At 35.1% G+C, this 24,120-nt stretch overlaps 1 protein-coding gene across 3 annotated transcripts in view; it reads right to left on the reverse strand.

Moving 5' to 3' along the window:
* Positions 1 to 502: 502 nt before the first annotated feature.
* GKAP1 (G kinase anchoring protein 1) overlaps positions 503 to 24,120 on the reverse strand; it is an 83,413-nt gene continuing 59,795 nt past the window's right edge. For 2 of the 3 annotated variants that reach the window (XM_042913380.1, XM_042913381.1), the window contains 6 exons: positions 23,777 to 23,926; positions 12,598 to 12,699; positions 7,741 to 7,804; positions 3,631 to 3,701; positions 3,010 to 3,087; positions 503 to 829 (listed from right to left, as the gene is read on the reverse strand). In XM_042913380.1, coding sequence (XP_042769314.1) covers positions 782 to 829; positions 3,010 to 3,087; positions 3,631 to 3,701; positions 7,741 to 7,804; positions 12,598 to 12,699; positions 23,777 to 23,926 — 513 coding nt within the window. In that variant the 3' untranslated portion in view covers positions 503 to 781. The remainder of the gene's footprint in view (positions 830 to 3,009; positions 3,088 to 3,630; positions 3,702 to 7,740; positions 7,805 to 12,597; positions 12,700 to 23,776; positions 23,927 to 24,120) is intronic. The other variant, XM_042913382.1, reaches the window with a different exon arrangement.

The raw sequence follows: 24,120 nt of genomic DNA on the forward strand, positions 1-24,120 counted from the left end.
TATTTGTGTTTCACTGACTACACTAAAAAAAGAAAAACATCAATTCCACAAACCACTAATCACTCTAGTGATTGATGATACCAGTGAAAGATCTCTCATTCACTCCTCCCCAACTTCAACACTCTATTCTCAGTGTGTCATGTTTCTGTCCTCAAGACATACTGTTCTTTAAACAAATATTTCAGCACAGATTTTGCTCCCTCTGCCTGGAATGCCTCCCGGCAAATTTACAGAAAAGAGATCCACCCTGCAGAAACTAGCTCATGCAAGTGTTCTCAATTTCCAAACAATGTGCTATCAACGCTCTAGTCACTCTAATGCATACGTATTTTTGTCGTCCCCAGCTTCGATGTCCACTGGAGGGTATCCACCACTTTTCACTCATTTTGTATGTCCTGTAGAGTTTAGCATGCACAAAGTGCTGAGTAAATGGTCACTGAACTTCAACAATCCAATTAATACTACTTACACACCGTTTCTGAAATTTAAAAACTCAAACATATTAGTGGAAGAGTAAATTAATTTTATTGACTGATGAAAAACTAAAGTGATAAGAAGTATGGATAGTAAACAATAATCAGTGAATTCTGCTGGAATTCTATTTTTCTTCTTTTCACTTTAAGCCAAAAGGACATAAAATTATAGACTGTTAGTGAGCTAATCACTTTAAGTTTCTTCAACAAAAACTGCATAGTTTAGCAGTTGCACAGCATTAAATATATACATTTTTGCAAAACCCTGAAAGTGTTAATTTTTGTGTTGACCTCAAAGGCTAATGCAATCACCTACACTGGTCGGATTCAGAGTTTCTTTTCCCTTTTCTGCCACCCTGTAAAGAAAAATAGGGCAAATTATTTAGGAAGTATCATTTTGGGGGCATTTTCATTTTAAGAATAAATGAGACCAAAGGCATTTTTGAGTATGAGAAGGAAACATTTTTTTTTTTTTAGTTTGTTGCAAATCTGAATGTGCAGACCACTAAATTATTTTTATAAGGTTATTTTTTTCCAAATGGTTAAAGCGGGTTGTATGAAGTAGTTACTTCTACTTGAACTAGTTTAGACTTAGTAAGACTACCAATATTTTTTAGACCTCATTTGGACTGTCCCAGGTTTTTTTAAAAGTGCAATTTTTGATCACTTCTAAAATAAATAATTTGCTCCATATAATCTGCAAATCTGCTAATTCAGTTATTACCTTCTCGGATAATTCAATTTTTAATTCAAGTTAGTCTTGTTCATATTAGCATCAGAAATCTGATTTTGTTCATCAGCAGGTTGAAAAGCAGACTCTACTTTTCATATTGCTCAGTGATATACATGAATCTGTATTTAATTTGCTCCAAATGAAACTCCATCTATGGTGTTTGATTTGAGCCAAGCAAAGAGGTAGGAGCTCAAAATATAAGAAGTATTTTACATTCATTATTTTTAACGTATCATTTTCTGCCTGACTCTGATTTAAAAAGCAAATACTCATTGTAAAAATACAGAAAGTACAAAGGTGCAAAGAGGAAAATTAAAATCATCCTGAACTATTCTACCCCTCATTTTAACCACAAAATAATGGTTCCTTACAATAATTTTACAGTTTTCTTCTCCATTTTTATAAATTATGGCAATGATGCCTAAATTTAGTTGATCAACAGAATCACCTAAGTGGTGATATTTTAAAAACTCTGAAGTCTAGACTTTGTCCCAGATCTGTTTATTTATTATTACTAGAAATGGGCTCAACAATCTGTAATTCAAAAAGTTCCCAAGTGATTCTGATGGTCAGCCAGGTTTAGGAACCAGTACTTGGCTGTGGTTAAAGTGGTCAGAGGCCCATGGAATCCAGACCCATTTACTAGTGTTGGCAGCTATTCTCTGTTGCTTTCATCCTTGTTCTGCCTATAACTTCCCTCCTAGTGGTCAAAAACATTTCTTCACCAATCTTTTAAATAAAAAAATCAAGTATGAGAATGTCATGATTCATTCCTGACCAAATAAAAGTTATGCACAGATTTGTCCAGAGGAAAAAAAAAACGTATGAAGAGGTTATGTGGGACCTGAGATGTGTAATGCCATGTATCAAAAATAAAATTTATTTCCTGTAGCAGGAAAATACAAATACACTTACTAAGAGCTTTCCTCAAAGTAGATACCCACTATGCATAGGTACCAATGTCACGTAGCTTAAAACTCTTACCTTGCTTTTCCACAAGATTAAAAAAAAAACCCACACACAAAATGATCAATGGATCAATGATATGACTTTTTCAAAGTCTCCCAGGCAAAGGGAATTCTTCCGGGAATGATGAGATGTCAAACCTGGGGCTGTTACAACTTCTATGTTCTCCAGGCCAACAGTGGTGGCTTTCAAACCTTTTTGACTTATGACTCCCCACATTAATTAACATATTTTATATCATGACTTAGACACACATACATAAAATGCTTTTTATACATATATACTTCATATACACATATACTGAAACAAATAACTGATTTTTTTACTGCTTTGTCCAGAAAAAAATGCTGAATGCCAGGTGTAAATGCAGAAGAAATAACAGAATTAGAAAAATCACCATCAATGGATGCTAAAACCATTTAGTAAAAAGAAAAGGATATTCACACAATCTCAAAGTATCACTTCACATATTTATTAACTATAAAGGGAAAAGATATCTTTACAATAAAGATATCTAGGAGAAACTGCTGTACCAATGTGATCAAATTTATATAATAGGACAAATGTCATTATGTACCTTCCCTCGATATGATTCACTGGCACATATGCCACATCACATACCAAGGATTTTTCTGAATTTAGTTAGTACTGTAAATACCAATATCTAGAATGACCCTAACATTTTCTAAAGTGTAAATGATATGCCCAATAATAACATTATTAATATGTTTGGCGAATAGATTTTAGACTGAATAAAATAGTACCTTATTCTCACACAGTATCTATCCTAAGTGTATTATTTGTGATGAGAACACTTTCGAAATTAGAAACGCATACCTGGTATTTGGCTAGTTCTGCTTGTAATACTTTCACTTTCGATCTTTCTTGTTCTAATGCAGCATGAAGTGAAGTCACCTAAAACCAAACATTCAATTTAAAAAAGACTTCGTGTCTTCAGGCAAATACTCTTAATTCTTAACACTTACTCCTGGGGATGAATTTGACTACTAGATGACTAGGGATCACAGGAGAACCACCTTCCCACCACTGAGCACACACACAATTTCAATTAGGCATTTTACTCAGTTGCCTACTAAAAGTAGACAGGAGAAGCTCAATATTCCAAGAGAAAATGACAAAGTAAGGATGGGAAAGGAAGAAAGTCACGGTTCATGACTGGGTAAGTTCTACCTGCCCTTTTTATCTCTATATTTAGAGTAGGCATCAACTGAAATACAACCCTATCCTCCCTTACTCTTCAGGACACACCTAACTTTCTCAGCATGGAAAACAGAATCTTCATCCATCTGCTATTACATAATAATAAAAAAGTGTAATTTATATCACTTTACTGCAGTGTTGATGGGCTGTATTTTTGTTTAATCAAGTTTCATAATTTAGGACTAAAGTGTAATAGCTTAAGGAAACCAGTCCTGTATACTCCATAGTTTTTCTTACCTGTATAGTTAGCTCATTCTTGATACTTTGTGATTCATCAACTTGCAGCAGTATTTCTGCTTTATCTTTCACTGACAAGAAAGGAAAAACAGCAGTGTAATGTTTTCAGTCACTCAAACACTTGAATAATACTTTAGTGAACCAAGACAGCAGTGCAATTGGGCAAAGATTTGTCCTTGTACTGAATCAATGTATTCCTTAGTTCTATATAGCTCTTACTTTTCACTGGTAAATTCTCATCATTATTATTACTATAGCAGTTTTTCTTGGAAATTTTACATTTTCTGTGGTGTTAAAATATTAATTGTAAAGGTATCTTGAAAGACTAATTTTTTCCAACTATACTACAGAGAACAAGGGCATAAACAATTTCTCAAAGGGATAAAACAAATACTTTGACTAGTCTTAAAGCAAGATTTTAAAAACAGTGTAGAATGTTTTTGTTTGTTTTGTTTTGTCAAATTGTCAGGGCGAGCAATACTGTAAGGCCCACAAAAATGATTTTTATCTGACTGTTCATATCAATACAGCACTGTCAAATAAATGTAGCTCATATGATCATAACTGATTACATAAGCCTGTGGACTTTTAGAACTATTCCTTTGTCGAGAGGTTTTCCCTCTTTGGGGAAGCACGAGCTCTACATTTTGGTGCCAAGGTTTCCTAAGCCTTAAAAATCCCCACATGGCTAACAACTTCTTTAACCCATGGTAATGGCCAATGCATGAAAAACTAACTCCTGAACTTTGAAAACAAGCTAGGAGAAACCAAACAGGTAAGACTGTAATAAATTTAGTGAAGGAGGAAAAGATCAACTACATGAGTACTGATATCACCACAGCTCTACCAATATAATATAACACTGCAATTAAAATGTATTTTTTATAGTTTAATGAAGGTGAGACACTGCATCAAGAACCAAATCATAGGCTCTCAAGATTCAACTTGGTAATTTTTTTTTAATTTAAGCAATCTCTACACCCAACGTGGGGCTCAAACCCATGACCCTGAGATTAAGAGTTGCACGCTCTTCTGTCTGAGCCAGCCCAGGTGCCCTTCAACCTGGGAATTTTTATGTATTATGTTTTCTACTCCCCAATCCCCAGAATTACACACACTCACTGAGAATAATTTTTAAATATTACGTAATATTTCAATTATAGTCAGTTTTATAATAATATGCTTGTTTTGAAAACACAAATTTGTTTCACTGAGATTACTGTATTGGGGAACAACTTGAACATAACGCGAACTTTACAGTTGCTTGAGCATTATTTCACGAACACAGAAAACTGAACCCATGCACACACCTCAAATATCTCTCAGCTATCTCCATTCCCTGAGTGTTCAGAACTATACCAACTTTCCATCCTTCCACTGCTTCACAGTAAACACAACCTGCAGACCTTCTGAAACCTATTTTCTCAAGCAAATTTCAGGTCTTTCAGGTAAAGTGCCAGACTTATTATAGTATTTGTGTTTAACCATTTTAACATGTATAAAACTGTGTTACTGTTTTAATTAGATTCCTATCTTTTTTTTTTTAACACGTCTCTGATGAAGTTTTTTGACTGTTGTGCACTCCTAATCCCATTCCCCCATAATCCTTGCGGTTTTAATTGTGTACTTAGGCAGAAATTGGTGATTGTTAGGAACATATGTTGCATTATAATAGAACTGACTGTATTTACATTCACATTACAAATTTTTTTTTAATGTTTATTTCTGAGACAGAGAGAGACGGAGCATGAGTGGGGGAGGAGTAGAGAGAGAGGGAGACACAGAATCTGAAGCAGGCTCCAGGCTCTGAGCTGTCAGCACAGAGCCTGAGGCAGGGCTCGAACTCATGAACCCTGAGATCACGATATGAGTGGAAGTCAGAAGCTCAACCGACTGAGCCACCCAGGCGCCCCTACATTTACATTATAAATGCTAGAGTATATATGCTCTAATGTACTCTATTTTTCATGTAATGGTTCTATATAAAATTCTTCTATTTGGATTTTTTAAAAAGTAATCTCAGGCACCTGGGTGGCTCAGTCAGTTAAGCCTCTGACTCTTGGTTTGGGCTCAGGTCATGATCATGCGGTTTGTGAGTTCAAGCCCCACATGGGCTCTGAGCTGACAGTGTGGAGCCTGCTTGGGATCTCTCTCTCTGCCCCTCCCTGCTCTCTGCCTTTCTCAAAATAAATAAATTAAAAAAAATTAAAAACATAATAATCTCTACATCCAATGTGGGGTTCAAACTCATGACCTTGGGTTCAAGAGTTGCATTCTCTGACGGAGCCAGCCAGGTGATCTCATTTGGATTTTTTTATAGTATAGCATGGACACTGAAGTCATTTACTGGTAGCCATTTTAAATGAGAGAAAGCTTTTATCATTTAACTTTCTTACTTTTCATAAATGTTTCTCTAAATATAAATATTACTTTGTTTTTTACATATTTAAAAATCATGCATCCAATGTCCAATGATACCCTTAATTTCTTTAATTAGAAATACAGCTCAGAGGGGTGCCTGGATGGCTCAGTTGGTTGAGTGTCGGACTTCAGCTCAGGTCACGATCTCATGGTTTGTAGGTTTGAGCCCCGCGTCAGGCTCTGTCCTGACAACTCAGAGCCTGGAGCCTGCTTTGGATTCTGTGTCTCCCTCTCTCTCTGTCCCTTCCCTGCTCATGCTCTCTCTCTCACAAATGAATAAACATTAACAAAACTTTTTAATAAAAAAAAAAGAAATACAGCTTATAAACAATTACTTTATTTTCATAATTTTATTAAATGATCTGCACAGAACTCAGTAACATGCACAGATCTAAAGTGATCTCAGAATGTTGGTATCTAATTGTCCAAATAATACCTTTCCCCATTATTCTTTAACTTCCATTTCATCATAGTTAAGCTGTATAAATTATATTACAAAAAACAGTAAAGTTATAAAACAGCAAGCTTGAATCTATTTCAACACTATATATTCTGTTCAATTGAACATAATTTCTGGTTTTTACTCATATTGTTTTGATAACTGTTTTTTAACATAGTTTAAATTTTGACTAGACAATTATACTCCCAGGATCTTCAATTTCTGTTATCTTGCTTATTCTTCAAGGTGAGTTTCACCATTTCTTGAACATTATACAGTACTCATAAGAGATCTATTTGGTTTATCACTGACACTTATTAACAGGGAAAACTGTTTATAGGCCTTAATTTTGTCTGTTCAGAAGATTTTCTCTTATTCATATCTTTCTATATGTCTTTTATTATTTATAATTTCTTTTGCATAAGCTTCATATTAAAAACTTAACACACAGGGGCGCCTAGGTGGCTCAATTGGCTCAGGTCATGATCTCACGGTTCGTGAGTCCGAGCCCCATGTCTGGCTCTGTGCTGACAGTTCAGAGCCTGGAGCCTGCTTCAGATTCTGTGTCTCCCTCTCTCTGCTCCTCCCCCACTCATGTGTGCATGCTCTCTCTCTCTCTCTCTCTCTCTCTCTCCCCCTCTCTCTCAAAAATAAAGCTTAAAAAAAAATTTAAAAACTTAACACACACTTCCTTTTCTGTTATGAGTGGAAAATCTTCATAGAACTTTCAAGGCAAGTATCATTAGGTATACATAATCAGGAGTGCAACTGATGTGGGGAGGGGCTTCACATAGCATCTACTTTACTAATCTGAATATTTCTAATCATTTTTGAGTGATTTCCTTGGCTTCCTGCTGGTGAACTACTGCCAAAGTTTAGAGTGGCAACAAAAGTATAAGGAGTTGGGGAGAAGGGGAGAAGGAAAACCCAAAATAATAAGCATTCTCCTCTAATAATTAAAAAGAGAATCTTAAGCAAGGTCTATTCTTATTTTCCTGCTGAATGTAATCCAGTACTTTATAAGAACGGAAATTTCAAGCTTTCTCTTACCCAAATAGTCATAAACCTGTATAATACTAAGGCGCTGTAAGAGTGACTTGTAATAATAAAATTATCAGAAACAATTCAATTTGTATCACTCTGATAAAATTTTTAATTTTGTTGAGTTAATAAATCATATATCTTGAAAAATTATCTTCAAATATTTTTTAAGGTTAACTTTTAATTCTAAAAACACACAAATCACTTACTTTCACCTTCCTGAAGCATTTTCAATAACTGTGCATTTCTTGCCTTTACTTCTTTATACTTTGCCTAATAGTCAAAGAAAAAAGATTTAATTTTTTAAAAGTAAATAATGTAATTAATGATTTACTATGAATTATGAAGTTATGAATTCTAGGCTTGCTGAAAGACAGAAATTACTTTTGAAAGAAGAAAATGTATTCATAACTGTCTACTCCTAAATTAAATCCCTGGTACAATAACAGAAATTAATATTATAGGATATTGAAAAATCAAGAAGAGAGAGATAAAACTGGACAAAATTTAGGACTAAATTTTCCTGGAGTCTTTCTCTTTTTTTCCTTAAATAAAATCCTTACACAATTCAAAATAATTAGGTAAAAACAAAGAAAAATGATTCACAGCTCCAGACCAAGACTGTCCAGTACTATACTAGAACTTTCTGTATCTGTTCTATACCTGCCACTGTCCAAAATGTGGCTACTAAACTACTGAAAAGGTGACTAGGTACACTCACATAGTGGTTACTCAATTGTACAGTGCAGTACTATGTCTTCTCACTATTTCACTAACTATATATTGTTAAAGTAAATTTGGATGGTATGAATTAATAATTTACTGAAATACCTTCCAATTCTTTTTCTATTTTTCTAAATGACTTAGCTTCTTCTCATACTACATAATGGCACAATTTTATACTTATGAACAAGAGGAACTGTGTTCCCACATTAACATCTTTATTCCAGGGAATTTGCCCACTCCACTACACTTATTCAACATATCTTAAATGGACTTAATTATTTATAAATACTTAACATATTAGTACATTAGACATAACACTATATTTAATACAGTATGGAAAAACAAGAGATCAGCGAAAGAAAGCAGATCAGTATAAGAAACTTGTCACTTCTTCTCTTAACATGTACATAGGTAAGTACAGAAGTTACCGATTCAAAAATATTTCTTATAAAACACATTTAATGTATTTTAAATCAAGTTCAATAAAGATAAAAATGGCTTTTACTAAACACTCTATTCAGTAAATTGCTGATAACCAGTAATGATACTCAGTAATAACTGCAGTCAATACATCGAACAGAAGTAAATACCACAGTAAATATAAAAGTAATAGAACTTCTGAGAATCTTAGAAATGAATGAGGGCAGTAAGTCAGATGGACACATGGAAATATGAAGGGGAAAACCATACAAAGTCAACTATAAGTATATTCACTATGAATATAGAAATATATCCCCTAAGAATATGAAACTGTAAGAAATTCTCTCAAGGCTTTAATCAATGTTAATATCTTGCTAAAGGCTATCTCAGCTCAAGCCTTTTGTCCCAGATATAGATCAGTGTACACAGAAACACCTCTTATTCCAGCCTTAGAGTCTAAAGTCAGCTCATAAAGCAAAAATTGCAAATGAGCAAAATTACCTGTGAAAAATCTTTATATTGACCATAAAAATAGCATATATAGTTTTGTACATATAACCCTGAATAGCAAATGTATTGATAAAAACAAAATGTATAACACACTAGTGCCATGCAATTTGTAAGAGCACAAATGAAACATATAGTGCCTTATTAGTATTTTTAATTTCATGAAAAAGAGAGCACTTAAGTTAAATGATACATACGTTGTGAGTCAACTGTGTTCAGCTGCATCCTGAACATCTATGCCTACATCTACAGCTATTTCAAACTAAGCATATACAAAATGGGGTATTAGTTACCACTGCCCAAACCAGTTGAAAATGTGCTCTTCCTCTCACACTCAATACCTGTTCATTGTTTTACCAGACTACCTTCACTCAAGGCTTCAGCCATGTGCATTATTCTCCCACAAAACAATTCTCATGCCACTTCCCTTTCTAAAGACCTTTACTAAAATCCAAATGCCTTCAGGCAGCCATTAGAATAGAAGACAGCTGCAAATGACGTATCTGATAAAGGGTTACTGTCCATATAAAGAAATGATACAACTCAAGATCCCCGAAAACAAATAATCCAATTAAAAAATGGGCAGAAGACACTTCTCCAAAGAAGACATACAGATGGCTAACAGACACGTGAAAAGATGCTCAACATCACTAGTCATCAGGAAAGTGCAAAACCACAATGACAGATCACCTCACACCTGTCAGAATGGCTAACTTAACAACAACAAGAAACAAGTGTTGGTAAGGATGTTGAGAAAAAAGAGCCCTCTTGCACTGTTGGTGGGAATGCAAGCTGGTGCAGCTTGGAAAACAGATGGAGGTTCCTCAAAAAATTAAAAACAGAACTACCCTATAATCCAGGAATTGCACTTGTGGGGATTTACCCAAAAAATACAAAAACACTACTTCAAAGGGATACATGCACCCCTATGTTTATTGCTGCATTATTTACAATAACCAAACTATGGAAGCAGCCTAAGTGTCCATCGATAGATGAATAGATAAAGAAGATGTGGTGAGTGTGTGTGTGCATCTATCTATCTATCTTATCTATCTAATCTATCTATAATGGAATATTATTCAGCTGTAAAAAAGAATGCAGTCTTGCCATTTGCAAAAACAGGGATGGAGCTAGAAAGTTTAATGCTAAGTGAAATAAGTCAGTCAATCAAACACCATGTAATCTCACTCATAAGTGAAATAAAAAAAACAAACAAACAAATGAGCAAAGGGGAAAAAAGAGAGACAAACCAAGAAACAAACTCTTAACTACAGAGAACAAATTGATGATTACCAGAGGGGAGATGGGTGGGGGATGGGGGAAACAGGTGATGGGGATTAAAGAGTACACCCACCATGATGAAAAATATAAAATTAAATAAATAAAATTAAAAAAAACAAAGCTTCATAAATTATGAGCAGGACAAAAAAGAACTGCAATTAGAACCACTAGATTGGTGCTACATGAATATATATTTCAATTCTTATCTAAAAACTTGGCCTAAATATATTTATAAGATATAGATGTATATAGTACCTGACAATTTCTTTTTACCTAGGGCCCAGATTGATGTGAATAAATATAAACTAAATGTTAAAAGCTGTCACCAGAAGGGAAATGTTCCATTAAAAGAATTACATCAAAGAACAAAAAGGTACTTAAATTTCTTGGCTTATATATATTTTTTGTTTAGCCATGGTCAACTAAAATTTTACTGCTTTCAATAGTAACTTTAAATTTTAATTTTCAGTTATAAATTCATTTGATGAATAAAAAAAAATCTATTGGACTCAAGTTGCTAAGATCCTGTTAAGAATTTCCGCATGTTTGTTCATGGCTGATATTGCTGTGTGGTTTTACCTTCCTGTAATTAAACAAATAAATAAAATAAAATCCAATTGCCTTCAAATACTGACCCCAAATAACATCTCCAATATAACCTTTTACAACTTTCCATTTCTCTAAATTTCAGCAACAATATATTTCTTACCATTTCCATGCCTTTGTAGGTACTGTCTCTACCTGGAAACACCATCTCTTCTGTGAAAAGCTTAGCAATTTTCAATAGCAGCAACTAATTCAGGATTATTTCTGTGATTTGGGAGCACTCTGTCAAATCTCTATAAATTCTACAGTGTACTACAACTATTTACATGTGTATCTTCCTCATTAGACTATGAGCTTCTTGGTACCTCATATTTGTATTTCTTCCCTGTGCCTGGCACAGAGGAGAAAAGGAAAAGGAAAATATAAACCACAAAGAGAAAGCTAAGGGAGATGGGTGGATGCAGTCCAAAAAGGTTTTAGCAGGGATGATTCCTAAAGGCATAAGTAGAGGAGAAAGGGAAATGTAAGAACCATCAGAGCTCGAACTTGAGTTATCATTTTTTTCACCATTGCATATGTGGGGCCCAGAAAAGCACCTGGCACATTATAGGCACTCAGCAGATAACTGTTGAGTGAATAAATATTAGTCAAAAAACAATGACACTTGAGATGAATAAGAGATTAAAAAAAAAGCCTAAGGAAGCAAATCAAAGAGTAATATGCAGGTTTGTGGTTAAAATAAACTGTATAAATAACAAATGTTGGCAAGGATGTGGAGAAATTGGAACCTTCATGTATTTTGGTGATGGGAATGTAAAATGTTGCAGGTGCTATGGAAAACAATATGGCAGTTTCTCCAAAAGTTAAACATATAATTACCATGTGATCCAACAATTCTACTTTTAGGTATATACCCAAAAACTAAAAGCAGGGACTCAAATACTTGTACACTAATGTTCATGGCAGCATTGTTCACAACAGTCAAATGGTGGAAACAATGCAAATGTCCACAAACAGATGAGTAAAGTTCAAGATGTAGTATACACGTACAATGGACAATTCAGCCATAAAAGGAATGAAATTCTGATACATGCAAAAAACATGGATGAAACTTGAAAACATTATGCTAAGTGAAATAAGCCAGACACACAAAGACAAAAATTATACAATTCCATTTATATGAAGTACCCAGAATAAAGCAAATTCATTGGAATTACAGGTAACCAGTGGCTGCAACAAAAGAAGAACAGCAGTTATTTAATGGGTACAGAATTTGCTTGGGATGATGAAAAAGTTCTGGAAGTAGATAGTGGTTATTCACATAGCACTGTGAAGATAATTAATGCCAATAAATTGTATACTTAAAAATGGTTAAAATGGAAAATTTAATGTTATATATATATTGTAACATGAGAAGAAAATTACACTGTTATTCAGATTTTATATCATTAATGAGAGTTTAAAAACCTGAACAGTAGAAATGTTATTTCTATTGATCAAATATTACACATATTTACATATAAGAAAAACAGAAAAGTACCATGTAAGAGAATTATTTTAGTTTACAACAGTAAATAAATACAAACCTCCCATTGAGTGATCACATTTTTCAGCTTCTGGATTTCAGCATCTTTCCTTTCAAGTTCCAACTTTAGTCTTTCAATTCTTCCATCTTTCAGAACTACTTCCTAAGAGAGAAAAACACTATTTTAGAACTAAGATAGTTCTACCATTTCTGGTTTACAATATTTACAATATTTGTGAACGTTTAAGAGGAAAAAGCCTGATTTTTCCCAATTTTAATTCATTTTCTAAAGCAACCCTAAACCGTTGACTACATTTCCACTTCTACTCAATTATAATTGTAATTATTACAGTAAAAGCAAATAAGATATTTATGATTAATCTCAAACTACAAGCATAACAGAATAATATCAAACTTTGAAATATTTCTATACTGGGATAAACATATTAAAAGTGCTCTGTGATGGGGAGCCTAAGTGGCTCAGTCATTTCGAGCATCTGACTTCAGCTCAGGTCATGATCTCACAGTTCTTGAGTTCCAGCCCCATGTAAAGCTCTCTGCTGACAGCTCAGAGCCTGGAGACTGTTTCAGATTCTGTGTCTCCTTCTCTGTCTCTGTCCCCTTCCCTGTTCATGTTCTGTCTGTCTCTCTCTCTGAAAAATAAATAAAACATTAAAAAAAAAAGTGCTCTGTGACAAGTTGCTATTAGTTTATCTTTAAAACTCAAAAGAATTCAAAACGTATGAGAAGTAATCAATTATAATTTATACTTATTTTATAATTTATATTTTATACTTGATTATAAAATATAATAAGTAACAAATAATAATAGAACCCCAAAATTAACAGCTTTTCTGTATATCAGCAATTACTAGGCAGAAAATATAACTAGAAAAACCAATTCCTCTTCAGTAGCTATAAAAAATATCCCTAGAGGCACCTGGGTGGCTCAGTCGGTTAAGCATCCAACTCCTGATTTCAGCTCAGGTCATGGCCCCACATTGGGCTTGCACTGAGCATGGACCTGCTTGGGATTCTCTCTCTCCCTCTCTCTCTGCCCCTCCCCCTGCTGATGTACGCACATGGTCTCTCTCAAAATAAACATTTAAAAAGTATATCTCTAAAATTAAAATTCAGAAATGTTTAGGATCTATAAAGAAAATTATAAAATACCAAAGAGGACATGGAACAAAGTATGTTTGCAGATGAGAAGACTAAATATTATTTAGGTAGTTCAATAAAATTTCAATTGAAATTCCAGTCAAAACTTCATCCAGGAGAATACAGAACAGAAACAAAACGTTAATGCAACAAAGAGGAATTTGTCTACCGAATAATTGTACACTATATTGCAAAAATAACTAAAGTAGTGTGGTCAGGGCACCTAGGTAGACAGAGCCACTGTGCTAGAAAAGAAATTCCAGAAAGAGACTTAAGATATAAGAATGTTTTTTTAATGTTTATTTATTTCTGATAGAGAGAGACAGACCATGAGTAGGGGAGGGGCAGAGAGAGAGGGAGACACAGAATCTGAAGCAGGCTCCAGGCTCTGAGCTGTCAGCACAGAGTCTGATGCGGGGCTCGAACCCACGAACTGTGAGATCATGACCTGAGCCGAAGTCAGACACTCAACTGACTGAGCCACCCAGGCACCCCGAGATATAAGAATTTATTGTAACATACTTATGGTATTTTAAAGAAGTGAGAAAAGGCTGAATTACAGAACAAATGTAGGTTACAGGATAAATGGCTAACTGGGGAAAAAATCAAGTTAAATAAATCCCTGCCATCCTGCACCACATACCAAAACAAATTTAAATGCAAAAAATCATCTTACAGTCACATAAGAGTATAAATTGGTTCTATTTATCTAATGACTAATGTGGCAACATTAACTTACTCTACAGAAACTCTACACCTAACTGCTAGGTGCTGTGTGTACTGACTCTTGCTCTCTGGGACTTGTCCCAGAGGAGGCAGATATAACATCAATGCAAGGTTTTAAGCCATGAAGAAAAGCAGCACAGTGCTATAAAGGGAATAATGTGGACTATTCCCTGGTGGATCAGGGAAGTGTTCTCTGAGGTAGTGACACTTAAGATGAACTTTGAAAAAAAAAAAAAAAAAAAGAGATGAACTTTGAGAGATGGGAAGGAACTGGTTAAGCAAAAAGTAGACGTAAGAGATTTCCAAGTAGAAAGAGCAGTATGTTTAAAGGCTCTGAGGCAGGAGAGAGCCCGAATTTGAAGGGGAAAGAGGCCAGTATGGTTGGAGTTTAGTGAGGGGGAAGATAGTAGAAGACAGAAGCCTAATCTTGGAGAGCCTTGTGAAGCAGTGAAAGATTTTGAGCAGGACTATCAGATTTATATTTATGTTACATTTATGTTTTTCAGGGATCACTTTGACTGCTGTGGAAAATGGATTAGAGTGGGTAGGAAAGGTATAAAGACCCTTTAATAACAACTGCAAACCCAGGTCAGAAAAGATTATGCCTGAGATTAGAAGTTTAGATAGAGAGAAGTATATCATAGGAAAAACTATTTGGGAGCAGAATCTACAGTATTTATTGGGGGTTGAATGTGGCAGGTGAGGATGATAGGCTTCAAGATTCTAGTTTAAGGAATAAGGGGAGTGGATCCAAATTAGACATATATATATTAGGCCCAAGAACTGCACTTCTAGGAATTTACCTTCAATAGGTAAGTGAGGTGGGGAGAATATCAGAGTGTTCACTGAAGACTTATTACAACAAAAAAACTGGACTTCAATTTATATATATATATATATATATATATATATATATATATATATATACACACACATATATATATATATATACATATATATACACATATATATATATATGTTTATTTTTGAGGAGAGGAGGGCAGAGAGAGAGAGGGAGACACAGAATCTGAAGCAGGCTCCAGGCTCCAAGCTGTCAGCACAGAGCCTGATGCTGACAAACTCCCACACTGCAAGATTATGACCTGAGCTGAAGTCAGACACTTAACCTACTGAGCCAGCCAGGCAGCCCTATTATTTTTAAACATTTATTTACTTTGAGAGGCGGAGGGGGAGATAGAGAGTGAGCAGGGAAGGGACAAATAGAAAGGGAGAGAGAGAATCCCAAGCAGGCTCTGTACTGACAGCAGACTCAAAGCCACAAACCATAAGATCATAACCTGACCTAAGCTGAAACCAAGAGCTGGATGCTTAACCTACCGAGCCACCCAGGCACCCCTGGACATCAATTTAAATGCCCAACAACAGGATACAGGCTAAACACGTGGTAAATTCACAAAACTGAAAACTCCAAAGTCACTAAAAATGATATAGAACTATAAAACATTCACAGGGTCTTAATATTATGATACCATATGCAAAGAAGAAATTTGGAAGTATATACACTAAAAATGTAATAACTCTTAGGAGATTTATTCTTGTGAGATTATAGAAATTTCACTTTATCATTTAAAAATTTCTTTTTATTATGGTATCTGGGTGGCTCAGCTGGCTCAGGTCATGATCTCACAGTCTGTGAGTTCGAGGCCCGCATCAGGCTCTGTGCTGACAGTGTGAAGCCTGCTTGGGATTCTTTCTCCCTTTTTCTCTGCCCTTCTCCTGCTTTCTCTCTCTCTCTCAAAATAAATAAACATTTAAAAAAACTAAAATTTCCTTTTATCAAAATTGTTTTATACTGAGTATGGAATAATATGAATTACTATTCTAGTTTTGAAAAAATGGAAACACAGAAGTATTAAAATCTAGATGAATATCTATCATCTTTGAGTAGGAAAGTACTTCTGAACATACCAAAGGGAAAAAACTGAAAGGAAAAGACTGATAGATTTAACTTGATGAAAAATTTCCACAAAAATACTATAACAAAATCAAAAGGTAAATGAGAAACTGGAAAAAACAGTCACAACCATATGACAGACATATAACCAATAAACATGAGAAAGTACACAATTTCGCCAGTAAGCAAAGAAATGTTATCTCAAACTGGTACATTTAAAATATTTTTCTTTCTCAATGTGGGTAACTGAAAGCAATTTAGTGTTTTAAAATACTCAATTATTTAATGTATAAGAATTATGACTTAATAACTCAAAATGCTCACCATATTTATTTAGCTAAAAAGTGGTCCATAGAACGGTTTCCACATTATTGGAGGAAAAAAGTATATATCATTAGAAAAGCAGGACCACAACAAATTATCAGTTTTCTCCAGATGAATAAAATTAAGGTCATTTTTTCCCACTGAATCTACAAACTGGAGATAACATCTACCAACTTCTAGTTAACTGTGCAAATTAAATGAAATAATCATTTTAAATAATGTTTAATATAGCAACCTCTCAAGTACTAATTTTTGCTATTATCATTTCTCCACTTTACAGAAAATCATACTGTTTTTTTTTAATGTTTTATTTATTTTTGACAGAGAGAGAGTCAGAGCATGAGTGGGGGAGAGGCAGAGAGCGAGGGAAACACAAAATCCGAAGTAGACTTCCAGGCTTCGAGCTGTCAGCACAGAGCCCGACGCGGGGCTCGAACTCACAGACCACGAGATCATGAGCTGAGCCGAAGTCCGACCCTCAACTGACTGAGCCACCCAGGCGCCCCGAGAAAATCATGCTGTTTTAATGTACATTCATTTTTATAAAATCCTGTATTTCAAGAAATAAAAAAATATCTTCTAAGTAGAAAATATTATACTATAATGAAGACACAAGGATGTAGAAGATAAAGTCCATGTCCACAAGGGATTTGTAATCTGTTATAATAAAAATGTGCTCTGTGAAATGTGCCATAAGAAAAACAAAATGCTGTGTAGTAAGAAAAAGAAGGAAAGATCACATCCAGATTTTCTACGTTTCGCGTGTAGGGTGGGGCAGTGAGAGAAAGCTTCACAGAGAAGATAGCATGTGACATGAACCTTGAGCAAAGCTAGGGAGGATTGAGCACTCTGTGACAGGTATGCTCTGCTCTAGCTATGAGAAAATCTGGGAAAGAATATAGTTGGAGTTAATTAGGTTGAAACTATATCACAGAACAATGCTTTCCAGCTTATATGACAGTGACCCACATTAAAGAATGTTTTAGATCATGACCCAGAATGCACATACATGTCAGTGTATGTAGGTATATGTTGTGTATGTGTACATATATGCATTGGAACAAATTTCATAAAATACGAGTAGGTAGATGGTTTATATACTCTTGACACTTTTTTTCTATTATCTACTATATTTTTCTACTATCTATCTATAAATCTACTAAATTGATTTCTGGACCTGTTAAATGAGTTGGAACTCTCAGTTTGAAAAGCACAGACTGAGGACTTTACATATCAGGTCAAGGACATTGTACTTGATTCAACAGACATTGACATTTAAGGGCTTGTGTGGCATGGTAGAAGTCACACTTTTTAAAAAGCCATCTGGTGGCAGTGTATAAGAGGAATTACACCTACCATTAGAAGGCAGGAGGCAGGAAGACTTGTCAAAAATTACTGAAATAATACCAGTAAGACATAATGAGGGCCTAAATTAGAAAAGTGTTCATGAAAATAGAAGAGAAGATAGATTTGAGAAATATTTCAATGATTAAAAACTCCCAAACCTTGAAAAACAGAAAAGTAATAAAAGAAGTTTAGAGTCTGGATATCTGGATAAAATGACAGAACCAAAAACAGAAATGATGGAAGTCAAGCCAAATGTTTGGTTTGGAGAGTAAATGATGGGCATGAGTTTGGACATAGTGAGTATGGGTATCACCTGAACAAAAGAGCAAGAAATACCACAAGGGCAATTAATAAAACAGAGCCCTCAAGTCCATAAGACCAGGAGTGGATGATCTACCCAATGCTGGTAACGTTATGGACAATCTAGTAAGCTCATACCCTGTTACTAGAAGACAATGTTGATACACATCAAGAGCAACACAGATGTTTATATCCTTTGATTCAATTATAATTACTACTTTTAAGAATTTATTTCAAGGAGGGGTGCCTGGCTGGCTCAGTTGGTGAAGTGTGTAGCTCTTGATTTGGGGGTTATGAGTTCGAGCTCCACATTGGGTGTAGACATTACCTAAAATAAAAAAATCTTTAAAAAAAATTGCAAGAAAATAATTCATCAAAAAAACTAAACATAAGAAGATGTTCAATGAATATCAAGTGACCAATTCTCAACCATCTAAATATTCCATAATAGGGCAATGAATGACCAAGTGAATTATACTGTCTTGATTTGACAATATAATGCATGGTTTACAAAAGGGGCTACAAAACTATATTCCCTATTGTTATAATTATTTTTAAATACTCATGCATGTGGTATTTTCCTAGAAAAGCAGTATTCAAAAATGAAACATGTTGTGTTAAGGATGGTTGAATTAGGAGGGGACGCCTGGATGCCTCAGTTGGTTAAGTGCCTGACCCTTGATTTTGGCTCAGGTCATGATGTCAAGGTTTGTGGGTTCGAGCCCCATGTCAGCTTCTGCGCTGACAGTGTGGAGCCTGCATGGAATTCTCTCTCTCCCTTTCTCTCACCTGCTCATGCTCTCTTTCAAAATAAATAAATCAACTTTAAAAAAAAATGGTTAGGGACATCTGGCTGGCTCAGTCAGTAGAGCACATGACTCTTAATCTCAGGATCATGAGTTCAAGCCCCATGTAGGTGTGGAGCCTACTTAAAAAAAAATACAATAAAATAAATTAAAAAGATGGGGCGTCTGGGTGGCTCAGTAGGTTAAGCATCCGACTTCGGCTCAGGTCATGATCTCGTGGTTTGTGGACTTGAGCCCCGCCATCAGACTCTATGCTGACAGCTTAGAGCCTGAAGCCTGCTTCGGATTGTGTCTCCCTCTCTCTCTCTGCCCCTCCTCTGCTCACACTCAGTCTCTGTCTCTCTCTCAAATAAAACATTAAAAATTTTTAAAAAACAGAGGTTTATTAGGATTGACTTATTTTCTACCTTTGAAAATTCCTGGCATATTAATGTATAATAAAAGAGGATTTTCACCTTGGCAAAAAGAAGAGTTTTCTTTTTCTGAGAAAGGAGCACAATGGAGAGAGGAAGGAGGTAAAGAGAGAAAAGTATTTTTTATTTAAAAAAAAAATTTTTTTTTTTAATGTTTATTTTTGAGACAGAGACAGACAGAGCATGAACGGGGGAGGGTCAGAGAGAGGGAGACACAGAATCTGAAACAGGCTCCAGGCTCTGAGCTGTCAGCACAGAGCCTGATGCGGGGCTCGAACTCACGGACCGCGAGATCATGACCTGAGCCGAAGTCGGCTGCTTAACTGACTGAGCCACCCAGGCGCCCTGAGAAAAGTATTTTTTAAATGGTCTTAATCTTTTTCTTTTCCCCATTACACTCAATGATATACTATGAGAAAATCTTAATTTTTTAATTTTGAAAAATTTTGCATATGCAGAAGTAGTCTATAATGACACACATAAGGTAAAAAGAAAATAACCTGAAGGCAGATTAAGAAGTTGAACATTACTTTGGCATTCCCTTCCCTCCTGAGAATATCCACTATTATGAATTTTGTATTGTCTTTCTCTTCCTTTGTTACCTCTTTTACTGCATATATCTGTATCTCCAAACAATATATTAAATTTACTATTTTTTGAAATATATATAAATGGCATCAAACTATTTGGTGACTTGCTTTACTCATTAAACATTGTGCTTTTGATATTCATCCATGTTGCTATGTGTAACAGCAGCCCACTGATTTCTCCTATCCATTTTGTTATTACAAACAACTGACTTTTGAACATTCATCTTGAACATGTCCCCAGGGTTTAATCTAGGATGGAATTTCTAGAAAATGTGGTCTGCCCATCATCTTCAACGTTAGTGGAATTAGAGAGAGACTGGTGAAACAGCCCAAACTTTTAGCTATAAAATGAATTAAAACTGGAGGATCTAATGTACAAAATGGTGATTATGGTTGATAACACTATACTGCATAATTGACCTTTTAAGAGGCTAGAACTTAAATAGTCTAAGGAAAAAAAAGGAAATGTGAGGTGATAAATGTGTTAATTAACAAGATGGGAGGAAACTTCCCACAATGTTTAGGTACAGCAAATCATCATGATGTGCATCTTAAATATCTTACAATTTTATATGTCAATTAAAACTCAATAAAGCTAAAACAAATATTGTTGCATCTTTAACATAAATAAATAAAAAGTTAATACCAAATTGTTTTCCAAAATGGTTATACCAATTTATACTATACCACTAGCAGTATGTTACTGTTGTTCTATACCCTTAATAATACTGAGTACTGTCTTAATTCCTAACACTCATCTTCAAATTCACTCAGTTTTTCCTAAGCACTGTAGTGAAATTATTATCACATATTTTGTTCTCTGCTCAAAACTTTCAAAAATTCTTTACTGTCTATTGACTAAACCAGAAATCAGACCTTTAAATCCTCCACAATACTTTCTAACCCACCTTACCAAGCTTATACCATACTCAATGGTCTTTCTGTTTTAATTGAACTGGTTTAACTTCATTGCCTCCATATTTTTACTCATGGCCTTCTAGTTTCTTCTCCCTCACCTGTGCATAATCAAATTCTACTGTCCTTTTACATTCCAATACAAAAGCCATTTTCTCCTAAGAAAGCCATCTCTGATCTCCATTCTTGCGAATTAGTATGGCACTTTACCAGCATATATCCTTTTTTGGACATACCATTTTCTACCTTGTACAAAAATAATTATATATTAAATGAGTACAGTGTACAACATGGTCTGATAAACATTTTAAGTCATAACTGCTAATTAATCATAACTCCTAATAACAGTACATGAAAGGCAGGTAATTTCATCTCAATGTAACACAGCTGGTAAGCTACAGAAGCTATAGTTTGTGTTATTAGGTCTGTTTGATTTCAAAGACTGTCGATCTACTCTACTGCACTGTCACTTTAGTTTTACTAGACCATTAATGTTACTTAATCATTTAAGTGAACTTATATATGCCCAAATTTGTTCTACAAAGGGTTCTGAGACACCTATTTGTTGAAATACACTTAATATAATTTTTTCTATACAAAAATGATCTGAAATGACTTTAAAAAAATAAGATACGGACCACAAAGGGGAAAATCATGGTCAATGAAAAAAGAAAGACATATGCCAATGATAAATGTTAACATAGTTTCTCAGACTATACATAAGATTTGACAGTCAAGGAAAGACAGGAATATATTAAAATTCAATACTAGAAAGGAAGAAATTCACAAGTGCTTCTGGGCAGACAAGGATTTCCTGCTACTAAGTTGAAAATAGAGGGGTGCCTGCCTGGGTGGCTCCGTCAGTTAAGCGCCTGACTTCAGCTCAGGTCATATTCTCACCATCCGTGAGTTCGAGCCCCACATCAGGCTCTGTGCGGACAGCTCATAGCCTGGAGTCTGCTTCAGATTCTGTCTCCCTCTCTCTCTGCCCCTCCCCCGCTCACATTCTCTCTCAAAAATAAACATTAAAAATTAAGAAAAAAAGAAAATAGATATCATGTGGAATTATGTTAGTGTTATTTATAAACCATCTTACTGCTACATTAGAGTAAAAAGTTCTTAAAGGTCGGACTTCTTTTACGTCTCTCTATAACACAACACAGTAGGTGTTTAATTTGTTAAATGACTATCTTAATGAAACAAATAGATAATGTCAACAGAAGAGTAAAAGGATAGGAAACAGGCTTTTAGAATTTGGAACAGCTAGGGTGCTTGAGTGCCTCAACGGGTTAAGCACCCAACTCTTGATTTCAGGTCAGGTCATGATTTCACAGTTCGTGAGACTGAGCCCCATTTCCGGCTTTGTGTTGATGGCTCGGAGCCTGCTTGGATTCTCTCTCTCTGTCCTTCACCTGCTTGCGTGCTCTCTCTCAAAATAAGTGAGTAAACTTTTTTAAAAAGTTAGAATTTGGAACAGCCACTGTAGGAATCTTTCAAAGTCAAAATGTACAGACTTGTTATATCATTATATTGCACACCTGAAACTAATATAACATTGTGTACTAATTATACTTCAATTAAAGAGAGAGAGAGATGAACCAAAGGCCTGTTAAGTAGAAATGAAGATATGGCAAAAGTTACATAGCACTTATTTTCAGAGGAGAACATTACACTGTTTTTAAAAAAACAGGTTGTCCAGCAACACCTGGAAGCCCAGGAATTAAATCAAAATAGAGGAAGTAGGTAATATTGTGAAAGGCAATGCTGTGCATCTGAAAGGGAAGAAGAGAAAATCAAGGAGGAAGGTGTTTGTGGGCACAGTACTGAAATTACTACAAGTTCCAGGCTAGGAACAGTTACTGATGGATCAGAGGTCAATTTAAGTTAAAGAACATATTCAAGTTTAAGAACCAGTAAAACAGAAGACTAGCAGTTGTGGTGAGAAAAATAAAGGCAACTTATATGTCTCTACATGATAAGATCTTTACTTTCTTTTTTGGTTTTTGAGTGTTTTTAAATGTGAATAGCATTCTTAGCTTGCGGGCAATAGTTTGCAACCCCTGGTCTACACGTCAAAGTTCCAACTTCTTAGTTCCAAAAAAAGACCTTCATAATCTAAACCCAATCTATTTCCCCAGCCCTGTTACCCCACCTTCACATACCCTGTACATATCTCAGTGCAAAATCTTCTATTTTCTGAATATTCGCTCTATGGCTTATGCAGCTCTGGGCCTCTGCTCTTGCACTTCCCGCAGGCTCCCTCTATTTCTCTTACAGTTTATTCATCATTCAACATCCATCCCAAATGTCAATTCATCAGACACCTTTCACAATTCCCCCAGGGAGGGAGCTAGTACCTTCTCTATTCAAAGCCTCGTGTTTATCGTGCTTCTCTCTCTCAAAGCCTTCATCATGCTGAATGATACTGTATAGGTCTGCCTACTCCTATCCCCACTGCTCTGAGTATCTAAGTGAAGGACAGTCTCACCCATCTCGGTATTCCCACTCCCTGTACTGGTGCCTAACAGTACCTAGCACATAGCACACATTCAGCAATATTCAATGAATGGAGGACCTCACACTTGATAACATAAGAATCTATGTGTGATAATGACTAAGATAATACCCTAAAATTGTAGCATCATATCATAATTGGATTCCACTGCTTAAGTTTTTTTTTTTTTAAAGGAAAATTGCATCTTAATTTCACTGTGATTTTAAGAGAATTTTCTATTTTACATGCCTGGTTGTGTTCATGAGCTGCGCAATTATCTGTTCCATTATATTCTGTAAGCTGTTCTCTTCTTTTTTCTCTAATAAGAATTTTATGAACATCATCTTCCAGTCTATTGAAGAATCCTCCATCATGTGATAAAGTCTGAGAACTCAATTCCTGTCAAAAATGAATTAGGATTTACTATCATTCAACACAAAAATGGATGTATTTAATAAACCTAGTCAGCCACTACAAGACTAGAGAATGAAAGAAAAATGGTAACTAAGAGATAAACAACCATCTGATTCTTTTTTGTCTCCAGAAGATAAATAGTAGAGGCACATTCTTAGATGTCCTTCTCTTCATAGTTT

Source organism: Panthera leo, chromosome D4 (genome assembly GCF_018350215.1).
Source record: "Panthera leo isolate Ple1 chromosome D4, P.leo_Ple1_pat1.1, whole genome shotgun sequence".
NCBI classification, from domain to species: Eukaryota; Metazoa; Chordata; class Mammalia; order Carnivora; family Felidae; genus Panthera; species Panthera leo.